The sequence below is a fragment of the Kogia breviceps genome, chromosome 2, assembly GCF_026419965.1.
Source record: "Kogia breviceps isolate mKogBre1 chromosome 2, mKogBre1 haplotype 1, whole genome shotgun sequence".
NCBI lineage: Eukaryota > Metazoa > Chordata > Mammalia > Artiodactyla > Physeteridae > Kogia > Kogia breviceps.
This window is the reverse complement of record NC_081311.1, coordinates 81,047,855-81,068,293: the sequence shown is the minus strand read 5'-3', so window position 1 is coordinate 81,068,293 and position 20,439 is coordinate 81,047,855. Positions and strand designations below refer to the sequence as shown.

General features: G+C 49.0%; 1 protein-coding gene across 6 annotated transcripts in view; it reads left to right on the top strand.

Annotated features, from left to right (window-relative positions):
- Positions 1–20,439, top strand: part of SLC35F3 (solute carrier family 35 member F3) — a 295,313-nt gene that overhangs the window by 176,964 nt on the left and 97,910 nt on the right. For all 6 annotated transcript variants that reach the window (XR_010839006.1, XR_010839007.1, XM_067025696.1 and 3 more), the window contains one exon: positions 13,845–14,169. Coding sequence is in view for 4 of the 6 variants with exons in the window: in XM_067025696.1 (XP_066881797.1) it covers positions 13,845–14,169 (325 nt within the window). In the remaining 2 variants the exon portion in view is untranslated. The remainder of the gene's footprint in view (positions 1–13,844; positions 14,170–20,439) is intronic.

Sequence of the window (20,439 nt, the reverse complement as noted above, 5' to 3'; positions counted from 1 at the left end):
AATGTCTGCCAGTTCATGGGGTCTTCATGGGAAGTTGCTCTGCCCGCGCTGTTTAAGCCAGCCAGGTCAGCTCTGCTCTTCAGCAGCGGGTACCTTCCCCGGGCAGCCCCCAGCCCACCTTGGGCAGGACAGGTCCCAGGAGCGCTCGGAGTCAGGCTGGGCATGTATGGCGGGCCTCCGAGGCTGAGCGCCGTGACCTCATGTGCTGCAGGGGTTGGGGGGGCGGTGACATGCCAAGCACAGGTGCTTCCCTCTAGCCAGGCCTGGGGTTTGCCTTCAGGGGGTGAAAATGGGGATACCCTCCCCCAAGTCCCTCAGGGCTACTGCTGGGTGAGCTTTGAGCCTCCTCTTCACAGGGACAATCATGGCAAACCACGAGCTTTTTTTTTTTTTTTTTTTTTTTTAAATAAATTTATTTATTTTTGGCTGCGTTGGGTCTTCGTTACTGTGCGCGGGCTTTCTCTAGTTGCGGCGAGCGGGGGCTGCTCTTCGTTGCGGCGCGCGGGCTTCTCATTGCAGTGGCTTCTCTTGTTGCAGAGCACAGGCTCTAGGCACGCGGGCTTCAGTAGTTGTGGCATTTGGGCTTAGTAGTTGTGGCTCACGGGCTCTAGAGCGCAGGCTCAGTAGCTGTGGTGCATGGGCTTAGTTGCTCCACGGCACATGGGATCTTCCCGGGCCAGGGATTGAACCCATGTCCACTGCATTGGCAGGTGGATTCTTAACCACTGTGCCAGCAGGGAAGTCCAAGAGCTTGGTTTTTAAACCAACATTTGCATGTAAATGTCTGTGGATAGTGGAAAGTGTATTAAACTAAGAATCGGACAGATCCGGGGATCAAGACTTCCCTTATGCAGTTTGATGTATATAAATCATAAACACTGAGCCTCGGTTTCCTCAGCTGTAGAAGAGAACTAACAACTTACCTCAGCAGAATTTGGGGAATGAGTGCAGTGAGGAGGGTAGGTAGGTGACAATACCGAGCACATGGCCTGGCACACAGTAGGTGCTTAATAAATATCTGGCAATCCTCCAGTCACAGACTGTCTCGCACCTTCAGCAAACCTTCTTGCTGTTCTCAAAGAGTGCGTGTGTGGGGTATCTAGAAGTATCTACAAGTGTCTAGAAGTATCTAGAAGCAGCATTCCAGTGATACTAGAAAAGGCCATCTCCAATGGCCTTTTTGTATAGGGTAACCTATGTTTGTGTCAGCAAGAGTCTGCAGGGCAAGGCTGATTAAACCTGCCCTGGGTATGCCTAGACTTTCATATAGCTCTTTCTCTATGCCTGCATTTTTTCCCTTGGTATTTGTGTTCAATTTGGCTTTGGGTCTATTTTTTGAAACCATTTGCATCTTGCGTGCTTGTTTTGGAAGCATTGAATCATTTTGTTTTGTCTTGGATGCACAGGATAAGGTGGTCCCCATACTGTGGCTGTTTCTGTGTGGATGGCAGGCAGGCTTCAGGAGCGGAACCACAGCCAGCAAGGAATATTTATTAGCTTGAGCGGTGTGTCTTCTAAGGGGAGGCAAGAAGGCACCAGCATGTGGTACATATAAAACCAAAATAGAAAATACAGCGCTTAGTGGAACTCAGACACAGGAAGGTGGACAAGATGACTTCATTTACCCAACAAATACCTCCTCCGACCCTGCTTTGTGTCCTTTGTCTACTTTCAGTCTAGTGGGAAAGAGACATACAGATAAATAAATTATCCAGCGCAAGGTAGTAAGTTGTGCTTCAGAGCTGGGGACAGAGTATTACCAGGACACTGATAACTGGGTAATCTGAGGAGGAGGCTTGTGAGGTAGAGGCATTGCAATGGGAGTGAGAAAACTTGTCAGGCAAGGAGGGGAGAGGACGATTTTTTCCGGCGGAGGGAAAGGCGTTTGCACGGGTCTGGCCAGAAAGCATGAGGAGTCTGCAGCTGGGCCTCACGTAGGAGTCGAGGCTTGAAAAGGGACTTGCAGCCAGGGTGATGGCGTCTGTCCTGTCTGACGGCACATCTTGTTTTCATATTCCTTTCCTGGCATTCCCACTGGACTCAGACCCTGAATATTGATCAGTAACACATCTTTAGGAGAGTATTTACTTGGATCATCTATATTCACAACCAGCTAATTCACGTTCAGTAAAATTACATGCACTGGAATTAATGGCTGAGAACAAGACAGTAAAATCCCCCAAGAGGCCGGCCACATGTAGAATTGTGGAAAGAATGAGGGCTTTGGAGTTAGATGGACTGGGTTCGGGGCCCGCCACTCCTGCTGAACCAGGTAACTTTGGTTTAATGATTAGAGCTCTCTGGGAATCAGTTTTTTGGTATGGAAATGACAGTTACAATATATCCCTCTTGATAATGAGAGTAGGGAACTCCCTGGCTGTCTGGTGGTTAGAACTCTGCAGTTCCACTGCAGGGGGCGCGGGTTTGATCCCTGGTCGGGGATCGAAGCTGCGTGGCGCAGCTAAGAAAAACTAAAATTAAATAAAATGATAAAGATTAAGATGCCATTGGCGGTCACAGCAAGGGAGACAGGGGACGTCCAATTGAGACAAGTTGAAGGTGAGGCTTTGGCGGTTCCTTCAAGGGCAGGTGTGGCATGTAGGAGACAAGGACCTGGGAGAAAGAGGTGGTGGTGGCCGAGTGACAGCTCAGGTGTGAGGTGGCCCCGTGGAGGTGAACAGGCTGGCCCAGAAGCCTGCTGGCCACAGACGCCAGGGAGATAGGAGGCAGGAGAGGAGGCAGAACCCAGATCCTAGGGCATCGTGGAGACCCCAGGAAGAAAGCCAAGAAAGAGGAAGCGTGATGGAGCGTCAGGTACGGCCAAAGGATGTAGTTGTGTAGAAACAGTTTTAAGTGGGTGCTGGTTCCCCAGCCAGATGGCAAGGGGTGAGTGTTCAGGGAAGGAGAAGAAAAGCAGGTAAAGGTGTCCAGCAGGGAGAGAGGTGGGGGGAGTTATGCTCTCTTTAGGGGGCAGGGAAGGGACTTGGGGAGAGCAGGCCGTTCTGGAAACCAGAGGAAGGAGGCTGGTGCCGTGGACAGGTCTGTGGTGGCCCCAAGACAATGTGATTGATGCATCCGGAGGTGAGGGAGGGGAAGGGGGAGAGGGGGAGGGGGGAGGGGAAGGGGGAGGGGGAGGAGTGGGGAGGCCCTGGGAGAGCAAAACGGACCAGAGAAGAGGTGGTTAGCCCAGCAAAGGAGAAGGGAAGAGATGAGGGCAAAGACACAGAGAAATGTGGGCTGCCGGGGAGGGAAGCTGAGGACCTGCGCTGGTGACTTGGATCTTCTTTGTCATGTATGAAGTGGCACTGTCTCCCAGAAGTGATGGATGGGGATTCGAGTGATGGATGGAAGGCTCGCAGAGGTGGGACAGTGTTTGCAGGACCTGTATGGGAGAGGCAAGAAGAGACGTAATTCTTAAAAGCCTTTTAGGCGAGTGACCCGTTCTCAGTTAAGACACCGTGTCACTTGGGGGGAGCGTGTAGGGGAAATACCCCGCCTGGGAGCAGGACACTTTTTGTGTCCTGCTCCGCCACTAGCTGATTCATGTATCGGACGTGTCTCCTCATCTCCTGGAGCCCAGGCTTCTCTTTTCTGAAAAGAAAGGGGGTTAGAGTAGATCTTCCATTGGCTCTTTCAGCAGGAACAGTCTATGAGTCTAGTAAGTAGCTTACTCATTACCAGAGCTTGGTTTATTTGATTAAACCCTTTACTAGCTCTAACCAGAGAGCAGAGCCCTGAGGGAATTAGACCCAGGACAAGTCAGAAATTTGGCGTGTGTGTGCACACGTGTATGGGCATGTGTATGTGTGTGCATGTGTGTGCTTGTGCATGTGTGTATGTGTGTGTATGCTTGTGTATGTATGTGTGTGCATGTGTCTGTGTGTGTGCATGTGTGTATATATGTGCCTGTGTGCTTGTGTGTGTATATATATGCGTTTGTGTATATGTGTGTGCGTGTGCAGGTATGCATATGTGTGTGCATGTGTGTGTGCGTTTCAGGGGTGGGATCTGGCATTGGAGCAGGAGGAGGAAAGACCAGCTAGGTGAGCACCTAGATTCTGTGAATCTTCAGCAGCAGGAAAGCACGGGACTCCAGACAGCAGCCCCCCGATGATGGGGGTACAAAAAGCGGTCTAGAAACACCCCAAAGAGGAGCATGCAACTTCTCAGCTTTGCCTGGGGCTGGCCCAGACGTTTCCACAGCAACGCCTCTCTGCCTGGAATGAGCTCAGCCCATCACCCTCAGCCCACGCAGAGGGCCTGCCCTCAGGGAGGAGTGAAGCCGAGGAGGACACCTGTCATACCTTAAGGCCGAGTCCACTTGAGTCCTTGACCACGCAAGCTCAGTCCTGCCTTACAGATGTACGTTACACGACTCCACTGAGAACGGGATGTTTTAGAAGACAATGCTTTGTGCATCAAGATGAGTTGCGTAACCACCCAGGCCACCAGTTAAAATATCACCCTTGTTCCCCTGCTCCCCTCCAGGGGGGAAGGCTTCACGCACCCCTTGCTTCCTGGGGGGCCGTGCTGCACGCAGTCTGCCCTCCTGAACCCCGCTCTCCCCATGAGACATGAAAGCCAGACTCCCACCACATGGATGTGAGGGCATCCTCTGATAAATAGAAATGGCAGAGATGAGGGGGGTGTGCTTGTGTCGTGTTTGTGTGCGGGTCACCAGCAGCGCTGGAATATCTCCTGATCTGTCGCTGGTGAGCGCCTGCTGTGTACAGAGGTGTCATGTGCCCGGGCAGGCGGTGGAAACGGTGAGACTTCGGGAGGCTGAACAGGCCACGACTGGCAAGCACGGGGATTAAAACTGATCCCCTCCAGCCCAGGTTTCTTCAGACCACGGGTCCAAACAGGCCCTTGGTCCCCTCCCAAGTGGCCTCTTCCCTCCCTTAAGGCGCAAAGGGCATTATTTCAGGCTTACGCATATCCAGTCACGTTCTCACAAGTCACATGTGCCTTGGGCTGTGAACATTCCAGAAATGTCTTAAATCCACTGCAAGAGGCACTGTGATTTGGACATTGGGAGTTATTCGGGGACCTCTAAGGATGTGAGGAGTGGGGCAGAAAGGCTGGTACAAGTGTCTGTTCGCTAGAGTGGTGGTAATGGCAGGAGAGTGGACCAAACCTAGGCCTGATTCAGACTAGCTCTGCAGCCGGGTGGAACTTCCGGGGAATCTCGGACAAACCTCCCATCATCCCACTGCACCCTGCAAAAAGCAGCCTTCATTCACCTCCCAATTCTGTATCCACACCAGGGAAAGAATTTGGGTTTTTAAAAACAACTTTGCAGCTGCCATGTTTTCTTCTATCTCTACACACTGATCTCCAGGAATCACAACAGAGACTTAAGCAATTCAGAGAAGGCAGACAAATATAAGGTAGTACCTGATATTTCTAATCTAGTCATCTGTGGCAGTTCTTTCTTTCTTTTTTTAAAAAATATATCTTTTATTTTAGAATAGTTTAGATTTACAGAAAAGTTGCAGAGACATTGCAGAGAGTTATTAAATACTTCACATCCAGTTTCTTCTATTATTAACATCTTCTCTTAGTATGGTACATTTGTCACAATTAATGAACCAATATTGACGGATTATTATTAACTAAAGTTCATACTTTATTTGGGTTTCTTTAGTTTTTAACCTAATGTCCTTTTTCTGTTCTAGGATCTGATCTAGGATACCACATTGCATGTCTTTCTAGTCTTCTCTTGGCTATGATATGGCAATTATTTCTTCTCCTAAGAGGTTATCACAGTAAATAGTCATCCACAGCTCATCACCACATCCTGTCCAGCACAGTGACAGCTCTCGGTCCGTGCCTCACACCTTCACAAACACAGCGCAGTCCCTTCTGTAATACCCTCAGGTCACTCTGCTCAGGTTGCCATGACAAAGTACCGCAGCTAGGATGACTTAACACACATTTATTTTCTCACAGTTCTGCAGGCTGGAAGTCCAAGGTCAAGGTGTGGGCAAATTTGATTTCTGGTGGGGACTCTCTTCCTGGTTTGTAGATGGCCACCTCCTTGCTGTGCCCTCACATGCCTCCCCTCTGTGTGCACAAAGAGAAGACAGGAGAATATAAGTCCACCAACCCTCTCAGATCAGGGCCCCACCCTTATGACCTCATTTAACCTTCATTATGTCCATCTGCAAATACAGCCATACCGGAGGTTACAGTCTTAGCATATAAACTGAGGGAGGACACAGACACTCAGCTCATAACAGCCCTCATTCTGTGGTGGTGAGTCCCAGCCCAGAGTTCCATACATACTAAGGATGTTCCAAATTTAAAAACAGAGTCTGTCCTCTTGGAATCTTGAAGTCCCTCTTCAGCTGGCAGTTCTGACTGGGGTGTTCAGTACCATGGCCCTGATCAAATTCCAAAGGGAAGACTAAGGATGCTCTGCATTCCTCTGGATGCTTTGGAGTCAGACAGATGCTTGGAACTGTATTCAGCCCCTCACTAGTCTGTGACTTTGGGAGAGTAACTGTCAGACCCTCAGCTGTCCCATCCGCAAAGCAAGGACAGTCACACTTCAACGTTAAGACAGGTTTTTTAAAAAAGGTATATAATCTCCTGGCAGAGAACATGGCATATATGCTGTGTGTTTAATTGTCACTTGGGGGATTCCCTGGCCATCCAGTGGTTAATACTTGGCGCTTTCACTGCTGTGGGCCCAGGTTCAATTCCCTGGTTGGGGAACTGAGATCCTGCAAGCCACGTGGCATGGCCTAAAAAAATTAAAAAATAACTGTCACTTGTCTTTTACTTCCCTGTGTCCTTCTTCTCCCTTACTCAGAGTCAAGTTTAATTATCTGTGGATTCTATCTTTTCCCAGGGACAGGTGCCAGTCAGGAGCATGGCTGAGGCCTCAGCATGTATGAATAGTGGGAACATTTTCTGACCCAAAGTCCAAGAATCCAAATAGATGGTCTGACAACTGCAGGTGGACATCATTGGTCAGGATGTGTAAAATCAGGATGGCTTTGGGGACACCCAGGGCCCATGGTGGCCTGATACACGTGACAGCCTTTTCCTCCCTTCCCTCCAAACCACTACCTGAGAAAAAACAATCACCCATAAATTCACTGAGCAAGTATTTAATGAGTAGATGAGATAAACAAAACCCAAACTGCATTTTTGGGAGATGAATTACACTTGCAAATGGCCATAAACAAAAGCATTCTTCCAAGCTCCCGATTTTATAAAAGCTATTTAGTTGGGTGGCTGGGCCCTGAACGGGTATATGCATCAGTGATCAACAAATGGGAAAATTGTTCATCAGGCCCTTTTCCCCTGGGCAATCCAGAAAAATAAAAGGGTGGTGGCTGTATTCCCAGAGCAGTCGTCAACTGTGTTTGTTTGGATTGGATTTGGAGACACAGAACCATCTATGACGTGGACACTGTAAGCCCCTCTACTCAGACTGAGCAAGCTCTCCTAGGGAAGGGGGTGTCTGCCTTATGCTCCACAGTAGGTGTCAATAAACGTTTGTTGGCTGAGTGGCCTAAAAATTTAACTAGTCCACCCAAGAGAAACGAAAACATATGCACACAAAGACATATGTGAGTGTTCATAGCAGCATTATTCACAGTAGCCAAAAAACTGGAAACTGTACCCCTGTCCATCAACTGATAACTGGATAAACAAAATATGGGACTTCCCTGGTGGCGTGGTGGTTAAGAATCCGCCTGCCAATGCAGGGGACACAGGTCCGAGCCCTGGTCAGGGAAGATCCCACATGCCGTGGAGCAACTAAGCCCGTGCGCCACAACTATGGAGCCTGCGCTCTAGAGCCCACGAGCCACAACTACTGAGCCCTCGTGCTGTGCCACAACTACCAAAGCCCACGCACCTAGAGCCCGTGCTCCGCAACAAGAGAAGCCACCGTGATGAGAAGCCCTCGCACCGCAACGAAGAGTAGCTCCCGCTCGCCGCAGCTAGAGAAAGCCCGTGCGCAGCAATGAAGACCCAACACAGCCAAAAATAAATAGATAAGTTTAAAAAAAAAAACAAAAACAAAATATGGAATATCCTTATAGACTACTACCCAGACGTAAAAAGAATGAACTCCTGACGCATGCTATGTACGCCATGGAGGAACCCCAAATACATTATGCTAAGTGAAAGAAGTCAGATGTGAAAGTTTACAAATTCATATGAAATATACAAAGGAGGGAAATCTGTAGACATGGAAAGCAGATTTGTGGTTGGCTGGGATTGAGGGGGGGATGGGGAACAACTACAGATGGCAAGAGGACCCATTCTGAGGTGATGGAAATGTTCTAAGACTGGATAGTGGTGGTATAGTTTCACAATTCTGTAGATTTACTGAGGATCATGAATTGCACTCCAGAAACAAGTGAATTTTATGATTATGAAAATTAAGCCTCAGAAAAGCTTTGAGGGGCTTCCCTGGTGGCGCAGTGGTTGAGAGTCCGCCTGCCAATGCAGGGGACACGGGTTCGTGCCCCGGTCCGGGAGGATCCCACATGCCGCGGAGTGGCTGGGCCTGTGAGCCACAGCCGCTGAGCCTGCATGTCTGGAGCCTGTGCTCCGCAACGGGAGAGGCCACAGCAGTGAGAGGCCCACGTACGGCAAAAAAAAAAGCTTTGAAAAATTAACTGTATAGATCTTACTGATGGAGGTGTCATTGGGAGGTGTCTTCTCCTGCTCTCTACACGATGCTACCTCTCTGCTTTCAGGAGGCTGGGACCAGGCCAGCCAGTGGGTGGTCTTTGAGCCCAGCGCTGGGTCCCTTATCCCTAAGACATGACTCTTGCACTTTCTAAGTGCAAAACTTCCTGGACACTTCTTCAGAGAGTGTCACCAAGGGTCTACTTATTCTCAGGGGACCTCAAAAAAGAAACATTTGTGTTCTCTTGGAAGTTTGCAAGAGCCATTTTATGGGAACTTGAAGTTGAGAGTGAGTGATTTTCTAATTGTTCTAGCTTTCTCATTGGAGAAATGGCTTTCACTAAATAAACTTTAAAAGCCCCCAGTTCAGGGCTTCCCTGGTGGCGCAGTGGTTGAGAATCCGCCTGCCGATGCAGGGGTCACGGGTTCGTGCCCTGGTCCGGGAAGATCCCACATGCCGCGGAGCAACTAAGCCCGTGAGCCATGGCCGCTGGGCCTGCGCGTCCGGAGCCTGTGCTCCGCAACGGGAGAGGCCACAGCAGTGAGAGGCCCGCATACCACAAAAAAAAAAAAAAAAAAAAAAAAAAAAAAAAAAAAAAAAAAAAAAAAAAGCCCCCAGTTCATCATTTGCTCAACAGAAAGCAATGGACAGCTCATGAGACAGAGGACTTGCCTGGGTCCCAGAATGAGTTAGCGGCTAAACCAGACCTCCAACTCACCCATTAGGACTTAAGAGTTTCTTCCGCTGACCAGACATTGCCTCTAGGTACTGCTTGACCAAAGAGTGCATATGTTTTATAAATTCCTGGTAGGAGAGAAGTATCAGGTGTGATTCTGCAGGTAGAACTAATACATGGTTTCAGTAAATTGCCTGACTCTGAACAGAGCTCAGGATGGAAGTTCACGCACAGGTATGGTTATATCTTGGCACGCCGTGGAGTATACTTTGTATACTGGAGAACACTCCCCTTACAAACATACACACACACACACACACACACACACACACACACACACACACACACCTTTCTCCAAAATATTGCTCAGTGGAAGCAGCTCTGGTAATAGAACTGGGAAGAGCCCAACTGTCCCCCAGCGCTTCTGAGTGAATTAAGTGGCGTAAACAAAGCGTTTAGAGGCAGCAGTGATCGCATCTGTCAGCACAACCATTGGGCCGGAGAATATAATCTACTTTGCACTGAGCCCAGAACTCTTGGCTCAAGTGCAAGGTTAGGATGGAAAGTTCAAGATCATAAATAGAGGGGTTGTTAGTGGGGAGGGGATGTTAGTGAGTGAGGGTGACATAAACAGTATTTCTGGTTGTGTGATAATAGTCAAAGGAGCTGGGGCAGGACACAGCGTGAGGCTCATTCAGTACTGATTTCTTCGAGGCACTCTGTACTGCGTCTTTCAGGGGTGATAAAAGAGATATACCAAGCACAGAGGAATCCCTCAGCTTGTTAATTTAGGAGGGGAGAGAAAGTAAACCAAAGTTTCTTGCACGGGAAGATATGAGAGGCTTTTGAGAGTGGATATTCCTCCCCCCTGGCCGCCCCCCGCTCCTGTGTAATTCCTTCTCTCTGAAATCTGAGCATCAGTGGACAGCTTGTTGAAAATGACCTTGAGAATGGTACGCATTTGTTGCGTTTCAAATTGCGGAGAATAAATGCGCCTGCCAATCAAATTCATTATGTCATTCTATACCTATGCTTCAACTAATTTTATCTGTTTGTTATGGACACTGGGGCATGTATAATGTATATTTACTTCCTAGAGAATGTAAATTCCAAAATCTGAATTTGCTGAAGTCCCTTCCACCAGCCTGGCAATTTCTCCACTGCGTGTCTGACCAAAGCAAGATTGAGCCTCACGGTGGGGCAAGGAAATGGTGGATTTCAGATCTCACCACCTTCCTCACTGCTCCTGGGGCAGACCAGGTGTGTTCCTGACCCTGCACTTTGCTTCTCTTGTTCCTCAGCCTTCTATGCTGCAAGGCCCAGGCCAAGCTTCTGCTTTCTCCGACTCTTCCTGCTGCCATCACAGCCCACGCTGGTTGCGCCATCTTCAGAATTTGTGTTACAGTCAAATCACTCCATTTGTAGTTGTTCTGTAATTCTTTCATAGATCCATTTTGTCACTCCCAGATAGACTGTAAGTTCCTGAAGAGCAGGACGTAATCATGTTTTATATTTATTTATTGACCGCCCAGAGTTCTTGGCACATGGCAGATGGAGACTTCATGGCAACTTCCTAGCGGATTGAAATGCTCCTAGGATGCGTCGTACTATACAGAGCCCTGTGAGATTTATAAAGTCCGTGCTCTTATGCATCAGGGTAAATGACTGCTGGCCGAAAATACAGTATGATTCCAGTTTTGCTGTGTGAGTGTGTGTATGTGTGTGTGTGTTTGTGTGTGTGTCGTGCAAAGATACAAGACTGGGGAAAGTGCAGCAAAATGTCCAGCAATACCTCTGGGTACTAAGATTAGTATGCAGTGCATTGCTTTTTATTTATTCTATGCAGTACTTTTCTAAAGATTCTATAAAGAATATTTTTAGTTTACATGAAGTAGGTCTAGTTTAAAAGAATTATTAGGAATGAGTGGGTATTGAAATTGATGAGTGATTATTACTATAAGAGACTCGGTGTGGTGAAACAGAAAGTTTGCAATGAATTAGGTTTGGATACCTCTGATTTTTATGGGTCTATTCCAGTGTTTCCCAAAGGGTGTTCCAAGGGACCCCAGTCCTATCACAGGTGTTATATTTAGATAATATGGGAAGCACACATTCTCTAGCTGCCTTTTGGAAATCCACCATATCCATTAGCCCTGAATACTCCTACAGCAAAGGAACCTGTCTGACTTACCTAGTGTTTCCCAAACTTTTCTGATTGTGGGATCCTTTTTTTCTTATAATACCTGTTAACTGCATTACACTTTGGGAAACATCATTCTATCTTATTTTTAAATAATAGAGCACAAAATGTCTTTATTTTGTTTGTGTGTTATCAGTATTCCCCTGGTCAAATAAGCCAGAGAGGTTACAAAGTTAGCGAATAACTTCTTTTATCCGAATCTGTTAAAGCATTTTAACAGCACAATCTTACATGATTTGGTGATTTTTCTCTTTCATTGTAACAGCAACTTAGCACCAGTCTTTGCTTCATCCTTTAAGTTTTAAAACTTAAAACTTAGTCTGCCATAATGCAAAACTAGATGAAAAAGCATGCTGTGAGCCTGAATTTTTTTTCAACCTCCTCCAGACTCCCTTCTTAAATGGCCAGTTAGTACCATGAAACTGCATTGCCTTTCTAGGTGGACTTTTTTGTCATCTCCGTAATTATCTTTTCAGTAGGACTTGCTGATAGTTGATGCTGGTAGTCGAGAAATCTGCCAACCCTCACCACTGCTTGAGGTTGCAGAGGCTCACCCCAAACGTCAGAGAACCAGTGTATAAATTGAAACGTGCATGCTTCTGTCTGAAAATGAATTTGCCGTAAGTTGTAGGGATTCACTGTGAACAAAATCAAGACATCCTGGTGGGAGGTCATCAAACAAAAGGGGAGGAATCTGCCTTGCTTTTGCTGCCTCTGCTTCTCCCTGCCCTGCAGCCCATGCCAGAAACAGACAACTTGTTGGAAGTTCAGAGGGGGTCAATCATTTGGTTTTCCAAGGGCTTTCTGACTCAGGTATATATGCACATGAAAAGAAAGAGGAAGAGGGAGATTAAATATTACTAAAGCAGGTAAAGAAGCACAGTACAGATGGGGTCAAGGATTTTGGGTCAGTAAAGACATTATCTCTTCTTGACCAGCCACAAAGCCTTAGGATGACCTTTGGCTAAAAGAGATACAACCAGGGAATTCCCTGGTGGTCTAGTGGTTGGGACTCAGTGCTTTCACTGCCCAAGGCCCGGGTTCGATCCCTGGTCACAGAACTAAGATCCCACAAGCTGCGAGGTGAGGCAAAAAAAAAAAAAAAAAGAGATACAACCAGACCTAGCAATTAATGATAGGATTAGCTAACCCCTATATAATAGGCTACCTTGAATCAGGATTTTGCCTCATAGAATTATTATATTTCAGACAGTATGATGTACAAAACTTGGTTTCATGGTGTTAGAGCTATTTAAGTTACTGCTAAGTTTAAACAAAATCCATAGAGTACATTTGACGCCAATATATTTTGCACCCATCTCCTTTACCCTTATACTGTGTGCCCTCATTCATCTAAGTGCCTGGCTGAACATATAAAAGGCAAGTAGGCTGTCCCCTGGAAGTTCACATCCATCCATGGTCACATCTGATACAAGTTACAGCTCTGTTTAAATTTCCAGCTGACTGACCTGCACACAATCATGAATGAAAACCAAACAGTGGAAAATAACGCCTTTTCCACCTTCTCACGGTCTGTGGGAACAATGCTGCCGCACAGCCGTGCTCTGGCCTGTAGCCTGGTTTCCAGAAGTCACACAGTTCTCAAATGGAGCGTCTGAGGCCTTTCACAGCACCAGCTGCCAGAGGCTGTGGTTTTTAAGTAACACTGCAAAGTGGGACTGAAGGCCGTCAGCTGGAAGTCAGTAAGAGCAAATAGAGAAATAAGAGAGACAGATCTTTTTTGGCTCTACATGCAAAAGAGGATGAGACTGTTGGCATCCCTGCTCTTAAGTAACAGGCAGGGAGGAGCTTCTCTCAGTGTCCTGGGAGCTTTTAGAGGTCAAGGCCTGTGACCTCCTCAGGGGGGAATCCCCAGCCCCTGGCACCGCTCAGGCTGGGTAGCACATCACTCCGTGTGAGCTGACACTTGGTGAACTATTTCAGCCACTCTGTGCTCTGGAGAAATGCTTCCACTTCTCCAGATGGGCCCAGAGAGCGCCTCTTGAAGTAAAGATTCTGACGCTAGGGTTCCTGAGATTCTCCAGTGCCAGCAGGCTGGGGATATGGTCCTGATGCTGCCAGCCCATGCGCCATCATTTGAGGGTCAAGATTCTAGAGGATCAGGAAACCACTGAAAATGTCTTGAAGTTTGGTTTCAGGAAGCTGCCTCCACGCCCCTATCCCCATCTCCCCGCCCCTCCCCCGGGTGGCCGGCCGTGACAATGACAGTTGGTTGCCCTCTTACTCCTGCACATCCTGGCCACGCGGAACGTGCGGAGGCCCCGGTTAACCGTGCCCCTCTCTTCCCCCAGGGGAGGAGCGCCCCCGGGACCCCCCGGGCCCGGCAGAGACCCAGGCGCCGGTGGGGACCGACACCGGCGGCAGGCCGAGCCCTCGCTGCTGGAGATGTTCCCAGGCGCAGCTCAAGAAGATCTTCTGGGGCGTGGCAGTGGTGCTGTGCGTGTCCTCCTCCTGGGCCGGTGCCACCCAGCTCGCCAAGCTGACCTTCAGGAAGCTCGATGCTCCCTTCACCCTGACGTGGTTTGCCACCAACTGGAACTTTTTATTCTTCCCGTTGTACTACGCGGGGCACGTCTGCAAGTCGGCAGAGAAACAGTCGGTGAAGCAGAGATACAGGTAGGTGCCTCCGGGATGCCAGGAAGCCGGCCCGGCACTGGGCTGCTCTCCCGATTACTGATGCTACCGGGCTGCCCTATGGCGGGCACTGAGAGGGGCCAATGGGCACCGTGGTGAGAAGTCACCGTGTCACCTGCTGTCTTAGTGAGGTTCCAGGCTTGGAATTCTCTCCCCTCAGAGTGGTGAACACCTTTCCTCTGCCTCGAGCCCCTCAATGCTAGGAACTCCTTTATATGAGACAGGAGAAGGCAGCATCTTCCAGAGGTGTGCTGTGGTAGGTCCCCAGAAAGGGTAGAAATGGGAAAACTCTGTAGCTCTTTTATCCCTCCTCAGACTGGGCTGGGGACTGGTCCATGGAGCCAGGTGACTCAGCTGCTTCCTGGAACTTACCTTCCCATGTGGCAATGCTCGTGGTGAAGATTACTCCTCTCCAACCCAAGCCTTTTCCTCCTTTGGTTATGTGGTTGCATGGGTCTGAATATCTGGCAGACCCATGGAGTCGTCAAAGTCAAGGTACTCTTTGAGCTCTGTTGACTGTATTTTCTCGTTGATATGATCTCACTGTATTTCCTCATTGGTATGACCTCCCTTTAAAAGAGGTCAGAAACCCTGACACCAGCCCTCTGCCACAACGTACAGCAGGGCTCCCCCAGCCTCCTTGGGAGTTGGATGGTCAGTGTTGGCCTTGGGGTCTCATCTGTGCCAGTCCCTGGACCTCGTGGTCACCCAAAGCTGAGGTCTTCTGTGGCTACGTTAAGGACCCACTGTTGGCCCAAATCAGATCTACTCAGAAAAAAAAAAAAAAAAAATCCCAGGGAAAGCATGCTGGCCAAGGTGACCAGATAGGCCCTGGGAATGTATCTTTCGTCAGCCCCAGAGGTGGGAAAAAATTTGAAAGCTGAGGGCTGTATTACTCTTTCACTACCACCTTCTTCCCCACTTTACCGCCACCCCACCAAACAGCCCCCCGCATACAGTCACCATGTCCCATTTACTATCTGCTTCAGACTTCAGCACCATTCTGAAAAGTTACCCTTAGAAGTTGCAAGCTAGCTAAAAACGTCATTGGGTCCAAGGAGCAAGGAGGTTTGGGAATGGAGGTTACACTCCCATCAGAATTTTTTCTGAGATTCTACCATTTTGTCACTGTAAAGTTAGACTTGGAGGTATAATGTTCAGAGGGAATTTGGACCGGCTCCTTTGAAAGACCAGGTTGTAAGTCAGAGCACTCATTCTAGAAGAAGGGGCACTGATGGAGCTCAGGTTGAGTCACAAGACCGGCGTCACAGGTCCCCGTGGTGGAAGGGACTCAGAGGGGTTTCTCAAAACAAAGCATGCGGCAGCCTGGAGCCTGGAACCGTTGCCCAGGCCTGGGGCATTGCCAGCGTTGACTTAAACCGGTGGCTTCAGGACCAGCCAGAAATCGCTCAAGAGGCACTTGAGGTACCTCTTCTGAACAGCAGCTAAAAACAGGCTGAAACAAATCGGTTTAGAAACTTTGACAGGGCCCCAAATTGTCCCAAAGGCAAGAGAGAAATAATGGCCTGCTTTTAGTCACAGAGAAAAGCAAGTATTCAGTAAATGATGTATTTAACAGTAAAGTAGCCCTGAGTGTATTCAGTCTGTAATTAGGAGTTTGCCTTTCTTTAAACGGAGTAGAATATTTTGCCACTGCCTCTCATAAAGTGAGCGTATGTGCCCTTTCTTGATGGAGAATTACTGGAGGGGAGATGAAATGGTCTTTCCCTGCTTCCTTCAAACATGGCAGCTCAAAGAGGGCCTCCCCTGGGGAGCAGTACCCTCTACTGCCCTAAAGATGTATCTTCAACATGACACTTACCTTGGGACAAGACTAGCCTTGCTGGTCACTTAGAGCAGGCCTGGCACCGTTAACCAATTGTGCTGAAAACAACACAGAAGGAACAAAGCTCTTTTACCAACGAAGTTGGGTAGAAGGTCAAGGGAGGAAAAAATGAAAGGTCATTGAAGCAGATTAAACATAGAAAGACATCACACCATGACTTCCTTGATTTCCTTGATAAGGAAGCTTATTGTCTTCCTGTAAAAAGTATCTGGGAAGAATCATGAGAGAATGATGGTGACTGCTATGTCAACTGGAGAACAGTGGGGGGGGGGGGGGGCAAAACCGTCACTTGATTAGAGAAGCCAGTTAAAACCTTGCCCAATTTCTGTAATAAAGCTTAGCTCACCACTTAAAAAAATCTTTCTGATTGTAAACTGTGTTCTCCCTTGGGCTAAACAGAGCTGCTAATTTAGCAACCAATTTTGGGGTATGTCGGTTAAGCTATGCACACCACTGGAGGAGTGAAGGAACATTCTCTCTCAAAAAAGGGAGAGAAAAATGTTAACATCACTGACTTTACTTAGGAAGTCGTGACTGTGTCACAACTCAAACTAGGAGTTCTTCTTTTTTTTTTTTTTGGCTGTTTTTTTTCTTAATTGAACTATAGTCGATGTACAATATTACGTAAATTACAGGTGTACAATATAGTGATCCAGCATTTTTAAAGGTTATACTCCATTTATAGTTATTATAAAATATTGGCTGTATTCCCTGTATTGTACCATATGTCCTTGTAGCTTATTTTATACCTAGTAGTGAAGCCAAATCAGGCTTCTGTACCCTGACACCGAACTGAATCTTAGAGACAGAATTTTGGGTGAAGTAGAAAAGAAGAGCTTTATTGCTTTGCCAGGCAAAGGGGGCCGCAGTGGGCTAATGCCCTCAAAACTGTGTGTCCCGACCTGGAGGGAGTAGTGAGGAGTTTTATAGCAATGGTTCAAAGAGGGTGTGATCAGCTCGTGGACACTCTTCTGATTGGTTGGTGGTGAGGTAAGCGGGAGTCTGCATCATCAGCCTTCTGGTTCCAACCAGTCTGGGGTCTACGTGCTTGTGGGGCAGCAAACAGTTAACTTCTTCCACCTGGTGAGGGTTTCAGTGTCTGCAAAACAGCTCAAAGATACTGTTCTGTGTATCCCTTGAGGGGGAACCAGGACCCTGCCCCAAGGCTGCACTATTGTTTCTTGACTGCTCCTCCCTTGTCTCTGCATCCCCTCCCTTCCCCATTAGCATCTTTGAACCTGCCCTTTGGAACTCTGGGAAGGTCTTGGAGACTGAATGAAGCCTATTTCCTGTAATCAACAAATGGGGGAACACAGAAAGGCTTTTGTGCCCAGGAGCCCCACAGGGTCCTGCTTGGTATCAGTAATTTGTACCTCTTAATCCCCTACCGAATTGGGAGTTCTTTCAACAGACTTTAGGAGTCCCAGAAGTCAAGGCAAACTGAAATCACATCTTCCATGTTTGTGCTTGTATCAAAATGAATGGAGAAGATGGAGAGTCAACTGAGGAGATGTGTCTATGGGTGAAAGTGTTGCAGCAGGGAGCTGGGGAGAAACTGGAAAAGGCAGAGACCGTTTTCAGAGAAGGAAGCTGGCCCAATAAGCCAGCTTTTCTTGTGGTTTTCAAGAAGCAGTCAGGTAGACGTTTCTTTTCTCTGAGCCCTCCCCGCCGAGGCTGCTTCCCCAGCGTGAACCTAGAAGAGTCAGCCAAAGCACAGGGAGGAAAGCATGTGATGCCTCACACAGAGCTCCTCAAATCCTAGGCGTCTCCGAGACGTTGTTGCAGAGCCGACAATGATTCCGTAGGTCTGCGTGGACCCGAGGATCTGCTTTCCTAACGAGCTTCCAGGAGATGCTAGTCCTGCTGGCCCCCGGGCTGGACTTGGACCGTAAAGGTCCTGGAGTTGTTGAGTCTCAGCTGCACGGTTTTTAAAAGGTTGCTGATCTGCCCAAGCAAGTAGGAAGCAGGACTCACCGTACCATGTGAAACTGGCAGGTGACTGGCTTCAGGCCCCAGGGCTGCTTGAGTCCTAGTCCGCTGCCACTTGCAAGGGAGGGGAGGCTCCATGGGCAAGTCTTTTAAGCTCCGGGAGCCTCAGATGCTCGTTTGTAAACGGAGGGTGATGACACATGCACCGCCCAGCACAAAAAGTTGTCGTGTGATCGTGATCGTATGAGACCCCCCCACCCCCGTATGTGCAAGTGCCCTGAGGGCTGTGAAATGCCATAAAAATGCCAGGAACCCTATTGTGATATTCGCGGGGTATGCAGCGCCTGCTCAGTTCATCGCCCGCCTCATGGTGGCCCGTTTAAACTGCAGGGGTGGGTCTTACAGGGAGTGGCCAACCCCTGCAGGGTCATGCAGGTGTTACACCTTGCAGAAATCAGCTTGCAGGTCTGTTGGCTGCACGGGGCATTCTGGGATGATCAGGGCTTCCTGTGGTGGGGCACTGTTGTCAGGAATTAGAGTGTGGTTGTGAAAGCCTCTCAAGCCCAGCTGTCCTGGGTTTTCAGCCTCAAGCCTGTGGTCTCCCCAGTGACACCACCCCAGACTTCCAGGAGTAAAGCGAGCTCTTCTCTTTCCCCAGATCATCAACACCGCTCCCTCACCTTCCCTGTTTCTTACTGACAGCCAGTCTCAGGGATGCCCTGAGGAAGCAGTAGTGTCCAGGACCCAGGGAGGGCTCTGGCCACAGAGATGCATGTGGGCGCTGCAGAAACTGTAGGCGTGACTTAAAAGGGGGTTCAGCTCCCAGGAGTCTGTGCAAAGCCAGGCACCAGAGGAAGGCACACGGGGGAGGCCGTGTCAGGTTCATGGCCCTGGGGAGACTGTCAAGGGCAGGTGTGATGACACACAGCCTCCCAGCCCCTCTGACCCTGGGACAGGAGGACAGCATCTTGGATCCCAGGGATGCCACGGTCAGCAGAAATCAGCCAGAGCAGATCTGGGGCACTTGCAGGCTTGTCAGAAGGCCTTCCAGGAATTTCTCCCAGTAGTGACCTCTTTTCATGAGCAAACACTAGAAGCTTCTGCTCTCCTGCGGCTGCCAGAGAAGTGAACGAATGATACAGTGGTGACAGATGTTTCCCTCTGTCTTTTGTAGTTCCAGGCTTCTGGAAGCTAGCCAGTTGATTCCGCTTCAGAAACGCCCGCAGATGTTTTGAGCCAAGAAAGGGCAGTTTTGATGCCACTCGTCTGTCTTCAATCCCCCAAGGGCTGGGTGTGCGTTCGTAGAGGCACAGACTTACGCGGGATCCATAAGGGGTCTCGCCGCTGTAACTTTCAAAGTCTAAGGAGAAGAGCAGAGCGGTCCTTCTGGAAATGGTTATTGCACATCTTCTCAGGGATAGAATCATAACTGGTCCTTGTCCTCAAGGAGCCCGCAGCCCGGTAGGGGAGTCAGATGGCCAGACAAGGCGAGGGTGTGTGCAGGGGGCCCAGGGGAGAGGCCCAGGTGCGTGGGTCCTGGGACAGGTGGAAAGTTTTCTTAGAGGAAATGACCGAGGAGCAGTGTCTTGGAAGACAAGCATATGGTCCTGTAGGCGCTGAATCCCGTGCAGGCAGAGGAGTCTGGGGATGGCACAGAGGCTGAGAGAGCACGGCACAGGGGAAGCTCCCATCGGGGGTGGAAAGCGGGTGGGGAGCCTCAGAGGAGCGGGAGGGCAAGCAGGAGCAGACCCCCTGACTCCTACATGCATATGCAGAGAAGGTTGGCTTCTGGTGCAAATGTGGGCAGGCAGTGAGAGTGGCGGGCAGAGAAGCCATCAGACTGGACCTTCAGCAGTGCCAGCATCCCTCTGTTGGGGACGGAACAGAGGGCACGTGGAGGCCGGGCCCGTAGAACAGGTGTGGGCTCGATGTCTGTGTGTCGAGGTGTCGACTGAAAAAAATGCACAACCTAAAAGTTGAGAGTTATGTTTTATTCAGTGGACATTCTGAGGACTTAAGCCCGGGATACAGCCTCTCAGATCGCTCTGAGGGACGGTTCTGAAGAGGCAAGGGGGGAGCCAGGATATTAAGGAGTTTTTGCAACAAAGACCAGGTTGTCGGAACCTCAAAAGATTAGTGTGAATTAAAGAAAACCAGATATCTCGAAGTTCAGGAATTCAGCGCTTTTCTATGTACGGGAAGATGCAAGAGTCTGCGCTCACAGAAATCGTCCCTTTGATGTGCACCTCAGCTCTCTGGGGCCAGCATCCTGTGTTTTCCCATCCTGAGTTCCCTCAGGGCTCACCGTCGGGGTGGCTGTAATGTGATGGCTTGATGGCTGCAACATCCTTTGTTTACTAGTATGGCAGATGGCACTTTTCATTCGCAGGGGCATGTGGGCACGTGTGAGTGACACAGATGTTGTTCCCGACCTTAGGAGCTCACATCCAAGTGGGAGAGAGACCCGTATGAAAAAC